The sequence below is a fragment of the Typopeltis vanoorti genome, chromosome 20 (assembly GCF_054136105.1).
Source record: "Typopeltis vanoorti isolate ZY-2024b chromosome 20, IOZ_Tvanoo_1.0, whole genome shotgun sequence".
Lineage (NCBI taxonomy): Eukaryota > Metazoa > Arthropoda > Arachnida > Uropygi > Thelyphonidae > Typopeltis > Typopeltis vanoorti.
Genome location: NC_143568.1, coordinates 96,293,726 through 96,308,487, shown reverse-complemented (window position 1 = coordinate 96,308,487; position 14,762 = coordinate 96,293,726). Strand labels below are relative to the sequence as shown.

The 14,762-nt window shown below is 35.5% G+C and overlaps 1 protein-coding gene across 1 annotated transcript in view; it reads right to left on the bottom strand.

The window, feature by feature from the left end:
• Positions 1-14,129, bottom strand: part of LOC150095690 (transmembrane protein 17-like) — a 63,037-nt gene extending 48,908 nt beyond the window's left edge. The window contains exon 1 of the mRNA XM_090410202.1: positions 14,089-14,129. Coding sequence (XP_090266328.1) covers positions 14,089-14,101 — 13 coding nt within the window. The 5' untranslated portion in view covers positions 14,102-14,129. The remainder of the gene's footprint in view (positions 1-14,088) is intronic.
• Positions 14,130-14,762: the final 633 nt, after the last annotated feature.

Here is a 14,762-nt window from a genome sequence, read left to right as displayed (position 1 = left end):
GAAAGAGAAGAAAACCATCTTCCAGATGAAGACAAAGGCAGCGGTTTCCCAGAAGTATCTTACCTTAAGACAGATGGGAAGAATTTATATAACGAAGACGAACTTGGACTTGGACCTGGACCTGATACTGTTGAAGTAGGTGGTGAATGTACAAGCAGCGATTTGCCGGAAACGAATATTATTACCTCAAGCAATGAACTCTCTGTGGAAAGGGGAAAAGGAGATTCTCTCTCCTCTCTTAAACTAGAAAGTGGTGAACTGCCTTCAAGTGGTTCAAATGTGGATGATTCAATTGGATCTGCACATGGCCTGGTACATCTGCTAGTTATTGTATTAGTGCTGTGTTTAATTCTTATTTATTCGTTTGTTTTATTCATTTATTTATTGCTATTTTAATTATTATTTTTCTATTATTTGGTAATTATTATTTATTTTTTTCGTTGTTGTTGAAATTATTATTATTAATTTGGAATTTAATCGTTTTTTTTCTCGGCAATTCATTATTATATAGCAAAATTCTACCTGTAAACACTAGAACTTAATAAAAAAAAAAAAGAAAAAAAAGATTACTGTTATTATTTAATTAAAAAAAAATAAAATCAGCTAACGCCTTTTTATTCCCGTATACGGGGAGTAGGCGAGGCCATTTAGCCCTATCTAACTTTTGGAGACTGAGTGGGCAGTTCAATCTCCACTGGTACCAATCAGAGATAGATGGCCCAAGGCTATCACTAATTAAGCGGTACACAGTGAAGAGAGACGGCTCAAATGTGCCGCCATCTCGTGGTCCCTAACCCTAACACAATATATTTAATGTTTGAAATAATGTGGGTTCTACGGTCGATTTTCTTGAGTTTACAGGACGAAAAACCCGCGTTTCCGGGAGGAAAAACCTGCTTGCCGATGCCAGAGATCGACTAACTCGGGAACCGGTCGAAAAAAGGCTTAGAAAAATTTCCTCTAGTCGCCGACTAGACTCGAAACCAAGTCTTCCTTCGTGCGGCCAAGCGCCGGGTGTGCAAACGCCACATCCACTGAGTATATTTTTATTAACACTAAAGCATCTATGTACAATCAAAATAAATATATATACAACTATTTACAATATATACATTTGTACATAGAATGCTTATTCTAATTGACATTTTGATTTACATTTCTTGAGGCTACTTCTACTGAGGTTATTTGTATCAACAACAGCAGCTGTGTACATTTAAAAATAAATATATATACAGCTATTTACAATTTGTACATAGGCTGCTAATTCTATTATGCATTTTTATTTGCTCGTTACAATATACTTATGACACCTGTTTTACAATCACTGTTTAAATAAGATACAACATCACATGCTCAATTTCTATTTTCCTTATTGTCCTATTGAATTGCTTGAGATGTTATTTTTGTTGGTATATGTTACATAGTGATTTCAGTCTATTTATAAGTTCCATTATCAGATCAGTCTATTCTCGTTTATATATATATATACATACATACATACATACATACACATATACATATATACATACATATACATATATACACACACACATATACATACATATATACATACATATATACACACACATATACATACATATATACATACATATATACACACACATATACATACATATATACATATACATCCACCCACCCACCTACACACACACACACACACATATACATACATATATACATATACACCCGCCCACACACAAACACATATACATATACATATATATGTTAGCATTGCCATTTTCCATATGTACAATTCGTTTTACATATATCTTCATTTTATATCTTTGTTCACATATTTTGGATGATTATTTTATTAACTTAATTTAAATGCACATCTTATTCTTAAAATACATACATTGCTTATGTTTTTATTTACATTTATATATGCATATATTTTGGTAGTATCTCTATATCTCATGCAGATTTTATTTTTTTGTAGGCACTCTTATTTTTACAAAAATGAATTCCATCTTGCTTTAACATTATATTGTTTGCTTAACTTAAGAGGTAAATCTGTAATTTCTTATATACAAAGTTTTCTGAATTGCAGAATTAGTTACAGGTCTATAAATGGATAATATATCCTATTAACATTTTGGGTTATTATCATGTTATGAACTTATGTTATCTGCATTTCTTACAATTGACATTTCTACCGTCCTTGTGTCTGTATATACAAGAACATATACATATTTGTGGTAATATATCCTAATCTACATATTTATTACTAGAATAGTATTGACTTATCTTAAGGAGTAATTTGCTATTTACATTTCCATTTTTTTTTTTTCCCTTACACAATTAGATATATATAACATTCCTATTCCTTATATATAGGCGTACCTATATATTATTATTAATATTTTTATTATTTTTTTAAACTTGTATTTATTTATTTATTTTAATTATTATTATTATATATATATATATATATTTTTAATTTATTTATTTATTTTTTTTTTTTTATTAGATGTGATATCTTGTTTGTCATTATTCCTCTCATTGTGGCGAATGGGCCTACGTTAACAGCACCTTTGTCTGGGATTATGCTTTTTGTTCAGATAGTGGGTTATCATTATTGTTTACCACTAACTACGGGGGTTCCATTATCGGTATAAGTTTTATTTTTCCTTCTTCATCTCCTTCTTCAATTAGGCCGAGTTTCTTCCATTGCTGTGCTGTTATGCTTTTGGTTTATGTAGTGTTTATGATAATTTCCTTTAAATAATTGTTAATTTTTGCTAGTATGTCTGGTCTGGTGTCTCTTCCATGTATTTTGTCACATCTGTGGGACCATATTGCATACATTGTTATTATTATGATTATTAGTTCTGTTTTTTTCATTTTTTGGTCTTCCAACCAAAATAATGTGTTTTCAGAGAATGGTTGTGTCTTATGTAGGAATTTCTGTATGGTGTTCCATACTGTGGACGTTTTGCTACAGAACATCATAATATGATATATTGTTTCTGGGTCGGGACAGAAATGACACTTCGCTGGGCCTTGTAGTGGGATTTTTTTTGCTACACACCACATTTTTGTGGGGAGACAGGCATGGTGTACTTTATAGAAGAATGTTTTGTATTTTGGTGATATTGGAAGTCGGAAAACTTTGCTAAGCACTGGACTTAGCCTAATTTCTCCTTTTCTTATTTCCCTGTGTTGGGGAGGTGGGAATGTCACTGGACTTAATGTTTTATATAGTTTTCTTGGTTTAATTGTCAGTAAGGTTTCGGTATCTGAGTGTTTCATTATATATGTGTACCCTTCGGCTATTTCTTTGAACATTCTCGGGCTTGGTTTTTTTATATCGGGAAGTGAGCTTATAAACCTATGCAGCAAACACTTTTGTAAGAATGTTGCCGCATAGGCATGATAGGTTTTTGTGTGTGCTCGGGCTGCTGTTAATTGCCCTGCCGATGAGAGTTTTCAGATGGATGTTTAGCAATGCTAAACCTCCAGCTTCAACTTCATGGAAGAGTGTTGATCTGCGCATGGGTTCATACTGAGAGCCCCAGATGTATGTAGCGCATAGCCTGTGTATTTTTTCGGCCCACCTTCCGTGATACGAGGTGTTGTGTATCTTGTACCACAGGCGAGATGTTAGGTAGATGTTGCAAACCCGGGCCCTTCCTCTGACGGCCAGCTGTCTAGGGCGCATTGCATTAATTTTCTTCTTTATGCCGTCATGGAGTTCGCCACATCCACTGAGCTACACAGGCTCAGTTATTATTTAATCAATTATTTATTTACTATGGATTTTTCTTATTCTTTTCTAATAACGATCAAATTTCTTAAATTCAAATAATACTACAGAATAATCTCACTTCTGAATATTTTAGCTCAGTAGAATTTCTCTTTCCTCGTTTCCGATGTGCTTACTTAAAGTACAAAAAGGAATTTGTATGTAAGTGTGAATTATTAGAAGAAAGAGGCTGTTGATTCATTCAGCAACCCGCCCACGAAAAAAATGGGTTATAAATTTAAATAACTAACCGTCATTTTACAAATGATGAATTAAGTGTATTGTGTAAAGGTCCAGATTTTTGCAGTAACACCTTGTCGTCTGCCTCAGACTTTATGGTAGGTGTAGAGAAAGGCATTACGTGCAGATGACGTTACAAGATGAGGGTTGAGATTGTACAGATTCTGTATAAAACTTACCTCCCCTCCTCTGAAAAAAAAACAAATATATATATGTTAAAGATACCAAGCAAATTTATAAGCTAGGCTTTTAATCCTTTTTCCAAGTAAGCAAACAGAAAAGGAAGTCAAGTTTGCGCCAGCACGTAGTGCAAGTCTGAGGCAACTCGTTGCAAAGGTGGAGTAAGGTCCGATTACTTTTCTTAGTATTTTCCCCTAATGCAACGCACCTTCCCTTACGGAGATGTATGACGCTATGCATTAAAGGTAATGTCACTACCCAGACCGGTTTCGACCTTTATGGAGGTCTCGTCAGCGGATCCAGACCAAAAAAATGCCAAGGTTAAAGTAATACAGAGCTTATAAATTTTGCCCAAACAAGGTGCTTTAACTTCATTAAATACAAATCTCAGAATGAGAGTAAGATGTAGAAAGTTTTTTACCTTGGGTATATACTATGTTAAAGATACCAAGCAATTTTATAAGCTGGGTTTTAATCCTTATAATATAAACGTATATTATATATATATATATCAGAAACTAGAGTTTATTCAGTTAAGGAGTGCTCATTTTGCTAAGATATATCAACTAAGTGCATGTATAATAACATGATGCACAGTGCTACATTGGATGAAGAGTTAGAGGTTCGTGAAAATGAGGTTGAAGAGCTGTTGCCCTGGATAAGAATATTTTTATAGGGATAGGGATAGATGGAATATCAGTCAATTTGCTAAAGGAGTGTTTAGCTGAGTTGAGTAGGCCTTTCATTGTTTATATAACTTGGGAAGTATCTAAATGATGCATTAATGATCCAATTAAAAAAGGTTACATGCTGAACTACAAGCTGATTGCTGAATGTAAATGATATCAAAATGGGAATAGAAATTATTATTATTATTATTATTCAGGCCTCCAAGGAGTCAAAAGACTCATCGAGGGAGGTCCTTCCTAAGACATAAAGTCTGTCAAGACTCACTGAGGGGAGGTCCCCCCCTGAGAAACACAAAGTCTATCATACCACTCTTTAAACTCACTGACCGTTCTCGCTCCCACCACTCCATCAGGCAATGCATTCCACAGCTCAACCACCCTCCACACAAAGAAACCACTCCTTACCCTCTTGTTCACAGTTTCCTTTCGTAACTTCCAGGGATGGCCTCTTGTCATCACTCCTTCCCGCTGATCAACCAAGCGAAAGAACTCCCCAGTGTCAATCCTGTAACCACCTCTCAACAGTTTAAAAGTCTCAATCATATCACCTCTCCTTCTTCTATCCACCAAACTCTGCAGTCCACATTCTCTCAGCCGATCCTCATAACTATCCTTGTACAGTCCTGAAACCATCTTTGTCATCCGTCTTTGTATCCTTTCCACAGTTAATTTATCCCCTTCAAATCCTGGGGACCAAATCTGAGAACAATAGTCCATGTGTGGTCTGATCAGAGACTTAAGAAATGGAATGTAAAGAAATGGAATGATAAAGTATTTTTCGCAAGGATAGAAAGGGCAAGAAGGAAGGGGGAGTGCTGATGATGATAGCAGGGAAATGAAGTCCACATAGGGTAGAAATGAAAGGGGGAAATAGTTGCAATGGTTATGAGGCAGTGTGGTGTAACATAGAGGTTGAAAGGAAGACATATTTAGTTGGATGTTGTTATAGGCCTGGGAATGTGGAGGATAGTGATGAAGAAATGTATAAACAACTTGGATTGGTGAACAAAGGAAGGGTAATTAGTCTGGGTAACTTTAATTATGGTGGTATAGAATGGAATAAAGAAATAAAATTTGGGAATAAGAAAAAGGAATTTCTCAAGTTCTTGAGAGATAACTATCTCAGACAGCACATAAAGGAGGATATGCGAGGATCAAGAGTTCTAGATCTGATCATTTCATCACAGGAAGTAATTGTGAGAGAGGTTTCACACTTTCCTCCATTTGGTGAAAGTGATCATACAGTAATCACCTGTGTTGTGGCTAGTCATATGCAGACTCTTATGAGGAAAGGATATTTGTGGAATTATGACAAGCTTAGAAGACAGCTTGAAGCTATAACATGGAACGAGGAGTCAAACAGTAAGCAAATAAATATACATTAAAACTGACAAAGAAATACATAACAGCATCAACGTGTGAATGTATTCCAAAGGCCAAAAGGTTAAATAAGGTAGGTGTAAAATGGATGAATCTGGAGCTTAACCATGAAATCTGGAAAAAGAAAGTACTTTGGAGGAAGTACAAGATGAATAATGGTAATCAGTCACATGAAGAATATAAAGAACAAGCCAGGAGAGTGACTCAGTTAGGAAAGAACACAAAAGTAGAATATGAGCAGAAATTGGCAAATCAGGCAAAGAAAAACAATTGAGAGTTTTTTAGATATGTGGCAAGTAGAAGAAAGAATGATCATGGTAAGATGAAGTTAATAGATGAAAGTGTAGAATGGAAACTGCTGCAGAAGACATTGTTGAGGTATTCAAGGTGTTATGAGGTGATCAATTTATAAGGGTGTTTCATCCTGATCTGGGTGGAATCATGAGGAAATCAAGTGTAGAGGACATGGGTGGGGATGGCTTAATTGTGAGTAAGCAAAAGGTATTCCAGGAAATAAATAGCCTTGATGTCAATAAGGTGATAAGATTTGATGACATATCACCATGCATCTTAAGGGAATGTTCCAGGGAATTGGCGGTAGCATTGGCATGCCTGTTTGATAAGTCTTACAACAGCACAAGGCTCCAAGGGAGTGGAAGGAGGGTAAAATTGTTCCACTGCATAAAGATGGTGATAAAGCTGTAGCTTCAAATTATAGGCCAGTCTATATCTGGAGTTGTGGTGAAGGTACTGGAGAGATTGCTGAGAAATAGGATACAGAAATGGGTTGATAACAGCAGTTTTTTCTGTGGTTATCAGCATGGGTTTGTTAAAGGGAGATCATGTTTGACTAACATACTTATGTACTATAACAAGGTGAAAATACTTTGGACAGGGGAGATGCATATACATTAGTGTACTCGGATTTTGCAAAGGCTTTTGATAGACTGCCACACGACAAGCTCTTAAATAAACTGAAACAGATGGGATTGGATAACAGACTTCTGAGTTGAATCAGTGACAAGCTGTCAGATAGGTATCGGAAAGTTATATATAGGGGTGCAGTATCCCGAAAGAGAAAGGTTACTAGTGGTGTGCAGCAAGGATCAGTTTTTGGGCCACTGTTGTTCAATTTGCATGTTAATGATATTGGAATGGATATAACTAGTGATATGCAGCTGTTTGCAGATGATGCAAAACTGGGTAAAGCAATGCAGAGTCAAGCAGATGTTATGGCCTTACAAGACGACTTAAACAGATTGCATGAATGGGCAGATAAGTGGAACTATCAGTTCAATGTTGCCAATTGTAAGGTTTTGAAATTTGGTAAGCAACAATGGGATGCAAATTATACACTTGGTGAGCTAACTTTAACGAAAGCATTGGAGATGATGGATCTAGGAGTGATGGTGGACAAGGACCTGAATGTCAAGGGCAGCATTACACAAGTTGTGAAGACATCACATCGAATAATAATGGCAATAATGGGTATTTCTGCATGTCAGGAATAGAGAGGTTATGATGCCATTGTATAAGGCCTTAATCAGGCATCATATGGATTATTGTGCACAGATTCGGTCACTGGGTATTTGTTATGATGAGGATATGTTGGAAAGGATCCAGAGAAGATTCACAAAGGTGGTCAGTGGCCTTTGGAATGTGGAGAATGAGGACAGATTGAGAGAATGTAAGTTGCAGAGCCTCATAAATAGGAGGAAAGGGGGGGGGGGTGATATGATTGAGAATATAAGCTAGTCAGGGGTTGTTATTAAGTCAACATGGAAGAAATTTTTCGTAGAATGAGAGAGGGGAATAGAACAAGAGACCATCACTGGAAACTGTATAAGGAGGGTGTGAGCAGTCTTAGTGTGTTGTGGGTATAGACACATTGAATCAATTTAAAGCACAGTTGGATGAGCATTGTGTGTACCTCCCACGATGAGTCTAGGACTCCATGGAGGTCAGATGTCAAGAATAATAATAACTTGAGTCTCAGCTCAGGAATAATACCATAGGAATGGAAGGAATGTATGATAGTTCCATGGTACAAGGGTGGTGCAAAAACTGGTGTGTCTAACTACCAGCCTATCAGTATCTCTGGTGTGGTAGTGAAGATTTTAGAGAAGTTGGTAAGAATTTGCATACCAAAATGGTTAGACAAACATGCTATACTCTGCAAGGAGCAGCATGGGTTTACTAAAGGAAGGTCATGTTTTAGCAATTTGCTCATATTTTATAACAAAGTTGGATAAAGGGAATGGATACAGAATTGATTTTTTTAAGGCATTTGATAGGATATCACATGAAAGGCTGTTGCATAAACTCGAGAATATCGGATTGGAATATAAACTCCTGACTTGGATCAAGGGATGGTTGACAGACAGATATGAAAAAGTGGTGTGAATCTGCCAGATTTAAGATGACCAGTGGCATGTATCTCAGGGTTCAGTCCTTAGGCCATTATTGTTCAATCTATACATTAATGACATCAGGCAGAGTCTAACATCAGATGTGCAATTGTTTGCTGATGATGCAAAGATAGGCAGAGCAATCAGGGATGCTACTGATATTTAGCAGTTACAAAATGATTTCAATAGGCTGATTTCAAAATGGCTATCCAGGTAACCTGATTACTAAAACAACCTTGTCTCTTAACATCACCATGCTGGCCTGCATAAATGATATTGCTCTCATTTGCCTAACTCTGTATATGAGTTCTTACCAAATTCTCCAAAATGTTAACAACTACAGAAAAATAGGGCTATTTGTATTTCTTTATAGTTATAGTTATTTATATTATACTTATATAATATTATATAAATGTAGCAAAATTCCATCTAATCACTCTGCTTGACCGACATTTAGCATACTCAGTATCCGAAATACATCGATTTCACTCATTTCTAACTCTTTGCCAGCCCTTCTATTATTATTATTATTATTATTCAGGCCTCCATGGAGTCAAAAGACTCTTTGTGGGAGGTCCTTCCTAAGAACATAAAGTCTGTCAAGACTCAGAGATCCCCCCTAAGAAACACAAAGTCTATCATACCACTCCTTAATCTCATTGACCGTTCTCACTCTCACCACTCCATGCATTCCACGGTTCTATACTAGCCACTTTCCTGGCCTAAGCCTTATATTCCTCATGCAAATTTTTGATATATATAGAGAAGAAAAGAAAAATATATATATATAGCACACCCCAATTCAACATCACCAAAGTTAAAGATTGTTACTATCAACATAAGAAGCCTGAATAGCAAAGAAATGGAGCTAGTTGAGGAATTATATAAGTACCAGATCGACATAATACGGGTGACTGAAACAAAAAAGGCAAAACCTGGTGAGATCTTTCTGAGCAATAAATACAAAATGTTATATTCAGGCAATGACAATCAAGGAAAAGAAGGAGTAGCCATAGTATTCCAAACAAGATACGAGGCTAATCTTCTTGAATGGCAGGCAGTCTCAAGTAGAGTGATGTGGGCAAATATCAGAATGAGGAATTGGACAATGAGACTTATTTGTGCCTATGGTTCCACAGATGGTTCTACTAAGGTAGAAGTGGAGGAATTTTTTGATGCTTTAGAGAAAGCAACTGACACAATGAAAAACGAAAAGATGTCCCTTGTTGGGATCTAAATAGCAGAGTAGGAAATGATTGTCAGACATACAAAAATATTTTGGGAAAATTTGGAGAAAAGAGCAAAGCTAATAATAATGGCAAATATTTGTTGGATTTCTGCTCAGGACATGGACTAGTTATTACTAACACCATGTTCCAACATAAAAATGCACAAATTCAAATGGAGAGAAGAAGAAGCAAGGAAAAAGAAAAGTCTTGTTGAGTATATTATTGTTGATAGTGATGTTTTCTCTCTGGTGCAGCACCAGAGTGTACAGAGGATTTGAATTTGGAAGTGATCACTATTTAGTCTTGAGCAGGATAAAATTGAATTTCATATTGAAAAGAATAACATGTAAGAAAGTTTTAAAGCGAATAAAAGTTGAGCAGCTCTCAAATGTGAACTGTAGACTAAAATACACAAAGATCATTGAAGAAAAAATGAAAGAGATTGAGAACAGGAACCAAACCTTGAAGATTCAGTGGCAAGCCTTAAAGAAAACCCATATTGATTCAGCCAGAGAGGCATGTGGTGAGGTTGTCTGCAAGGATAGAAAAATCAGAATTCCATGATGGACACAGGAAGTTAAAGAGGCAGTGAAGGAAAAGAAGAAAGCATATCAAATGTTCCTGGCAAATAGGTCAGCTTTTGCTCTTAGAGAATACAGAGAGAGATGTAAGAAAGCTACACACTGTGTAAAATTAGCTAAACAAAAGTCATGGGAGGACTTTGGCAAGAACATGGAAAATAAATATCAAGAAGGTGGCAAAATATTCTGCAGTTTAAGACTATTACACTTTTTTTATATAATCTTTGTCAAGTAGCTTTATTTTATCCTCCTACATGTTTCGCCAATTTTTCTATTGGCATCTTCAGGGAATACAAACTAGTAAGCTAAAATGAAGGTTACAGACTAGGTTATAACTGATGGTTCTAATTCATAGAAAAAAATTGGTATTGTGCGTGACAATGCACGTGTCTCTGTTAGTAAATGTGATTTATTCGTTATGGCTCATGAAGTAATTGTTATGAAAGTTCATTTCCTTGATGTTTAATGATCTGATTAAAGTTTTCCAAATTTCTGGTAAAATTAGACCTTGATTCTTGTTTAGGTTTTCAGTTTTATGGGCGACTGTAGCTGCTTCTTTAAAGGTTCTTGAATAGTAGTTATCTTCTATATATTGCATAAGGCTCTTATCCCACTCAATGTGATGGTTAGTAGAGGCAAAGTGGCATGAAAGGCCTGAAATGTCTTGTCTGTTATTTCTGACATATCCTATGTGTTCTTTCTTTCTCGTTTCAAAGCTTCTAGATGTCTGACCTACGTAACTAATACCACATGAGCAAGGTATATTATATACTCCAGAGTACTTGTAGAATGGGTGAGGATCTTTCGGTGATCTTAAAAATTTCCGAATAGTGTTGATTGGCTTGAATGCCACTCTGATTTTATGTGGTTTTAAAAGGTTAGCTAACTTTTTGAAAATGTTGCTGACAAAAGGAATCGTAATTGTACTGATGTATTGGACGTCTTCACGTTGTCTATGTGGTATATCAGTAAAGAGAATCTTGTTATGGAGTCTTTTTGGGTAACCATTTAAAGAAAGTTCTCTGGACATTGTAGTTAATTCCGTTAGTAGATCATTCTTGTCTGTCGTATACTGTATAGCTCTTTTCTTGAGACTATGGATAATGCTAAGTTTCTGAGCTATGTGATGAGCTGAGTTGAAATGGATGTAACGTCCAGTATTTGTAGGTTTTCTGTACACAGATAGGTTGATACTATTATTGGTTTGTTTCTTTTTGTGGGTTGCAGAAATTGGACGACAGGCGAAGGAGGGGTGATATGACTCAGACATTCAAATTACTGAAGGGTTTTTATAAGATTGATCCAGAAGATATTTTTGAAAATATGACTGGTGGTGGAAGGACTAGGAGCCATGCATGGAAGCTGGGCAAGAACGTGGTTGACAAGGGTGCTAGAGCTAGGTTTTTTACTTGGAGAGTTGTGAATGAGTGGAATAAGCTTCCAGAGTCTGTTGTGGGTGCTACGACCGTGAATGAGTTCAAGGCAAGGTATGATAGATACTGTGTGAATGTTGAATAGTTGTTCTAGACATAATGTTAGGGCCTCCCTCGATGAGTCTGTCGACTCCTTGGAGTTTCCCAGAACAATAATAATAATAATAATAATAATAATAATAATAATATTAAAATGTCAAGGAATGGCAGTTTTTCATCTTTTTCCATTTCTAATGTGAATTTGATGGTATTGTGGAAACTAGTGATTTGGTTGAGGTAATTCATTAGTTCTTCTTTCGTATGATTCCAAATGATAAAGATATCATCTACATATCTGTACCAAATTTTCGATTTTGGAATGATCTGGAATAAGATTTTTTTCTCTAGATCTTCCATGAATAAGTCAGCACAAGGAGGTGAGAAGGGGCTACCCATGGCTAATCCGGTGAGTTGTTTGTAGATCGTTTTTTGCCAAATAAAATAGTTAGAAGTTAAACAGTGTTCAAACAAAGTAGTGATGTTTCTTGGGAACAAGTTGTCTAAGATGTTGATGACTTCAATTACTGGAATGTTAGTAAACAGAGATGTAATGTCCAGGCTTGCTAGTATATCCTCTTCACAGATAGGGATGTTTGTTATTTTATCTATAAAATGTTTTGAGTTTTTAATATAAGTATCCGAGACGTGAATGTGTTGTTGTAAAATCTTCGCTAAATACTTGGACAGTTGGTAAGTGGGAGAATAGATTCCATCAACTATTGGATGTAATGGTATACCATCTTTATGGATTTTTGGAAGGCCATACAATCTAGGAGTTAGTGGGTGCATTGATTTTAGCTTTCTTATTACTTCTATAGGCCAGTTATATTAAATACTAAATGTTATATTAAAAAATGTTATATTAAATACTAAAGATTATGAAGAAAAAATTAAAAATCTATTATCTGACAGGTCTGTATATGAAGTTCTCAGTAGAGATCCTACCATAATGACACCAATGAATTATTACGTGGAATGAATAACTGGCCTATAGAATAAGGAATTATTAAGGAATTAATAAGAATATTGACATCGAATTCTGAAGTTAATGTTGTATTCCAGAGCTTTCAAGGAAGATAAATGAAAGCTGATTCTATTGTAAAGTAGTATATGGAGAAGAAGTAGATTTTCTAGTGCAAGTGTGTCTGCCTATGTGATGTGCTGAAATTAAAGATTAAGTTAATTTAAAGAAGATTACTTTTGAAATGTGTAGCTCCAATGTAATAATTAACTAAAGTTTTAAGTGTGCCTCAGTGAATAATATGTGCAAAGATTTATTCCAGTAAGAACAGTTGTACTTTATAGCATTTTAGAGTGAAGTTATAAGAGTTATCTCCTTCTGTTAAATCCTAACATTAACTGTGGTCTTTATGCTGAAATTAGCTGAAGCTAGAAGGTTAATAGTTCCCCCTCCCTTAAAGTGATAGCTATCTGTCGACTGAGCTATGTGATTTCTGACTAAGGGATAGATAAAGAATACTATTGTAAAAATATTTGCTGAGAATTTCAGTGGTAAAGAACTTTAGAACTATCTTTGCCTATTAAGGAGAAATTAGATTTTGAAGCTCAGTGTTTAATACCAAAAGTTAAGTGAATGTTATGTGTAGTTGAACTGAATTAATTTTGCATTATCTTGTATCCAAAGTATGCTTATGTATATATTATATAACCTTGCATTAGATGTTTTGTTTTATTGATTTCAATTTGTTGTTAGCCTGTTCTTTTCCACTGCACCGTTCATAAAATTATCGGACCTAGCGGGAACCTTAAATGTTAATATAAGATTCGGCCTATATGTAAACATTAGACTGCTAAAGGTAATTAATATTTGATTACACTATTTTGCATAGACTAATCTGAATATAGGGTGGCGCAGTATAATAGAAATTTCCCTATATTTGGATTAGTAATCAACATACAATTAATTAACCTTAATAAGAACAACGTTAAAACAAGATGGCGAATCAAAAGCCAGGAAGAACTATCCAACAATAGTAATAACGAAAAAATTGTAATCTATGTAGAGCATTTTGGTTTGCTGCCATAACGCTTGATGTTTGGTTTCAGTTTGAACCGCCAGTCCTGTTTCCGCGTTTATTTTTATTCTCTACATTACTGATTAATAAAAATTAATCTATCCCACCTGTTTCTTTCATGTGGAATAATACAAGCAAAAACACTTCAAATTTCAAATGTGTCCTGGAATGGTATTTGTTTATCTTAAGTTACCGATTTATTATTTTTTTAAAATCTATATAAAAGGAATCACGCGTGTAACCAAGAACAATAACTCATTCGTGTTATGTAATACAATGTAAATATAAAAAGTTTGTTTTGTGCAGTTGCACAGAATTTATGTTCATTTTTCAAATCGACTACACATATTGGCATTAATGAGACATGGCTAACAGAAAATGATATAGTTAGTGGGATAGAAAGTGAGTGGGTATAGCGTGTTCAGGAAAGACAGAGAAAAGAATGGGTGGAGGATGTTATTGATGATAGTTGATGAGCGGCAGCAGAGAATAGTTCAACTTCACGAAAGTGAAAATAGCACATTTGAGGCTATCTGGTGTGAGAATGAGGTCAGCAGAACAAAATTTACAATTGGGTGCTGCCAGGGCCGGTTTTATCATTAGGCGAACCGAGGCAATCGCCTATGGGCGCTAAGACTAATATCACATGTGCAGGTGTATGTGTGCTTGTGCAGGTGTATGTGTGAGTATGACAAAATATATATAGAGAGACAATGTATAGGAGGCGCCTAAATTTTCTTTGCCTAGGGGCATCAGATACTCTCGGATTGGCCCTGGGTGC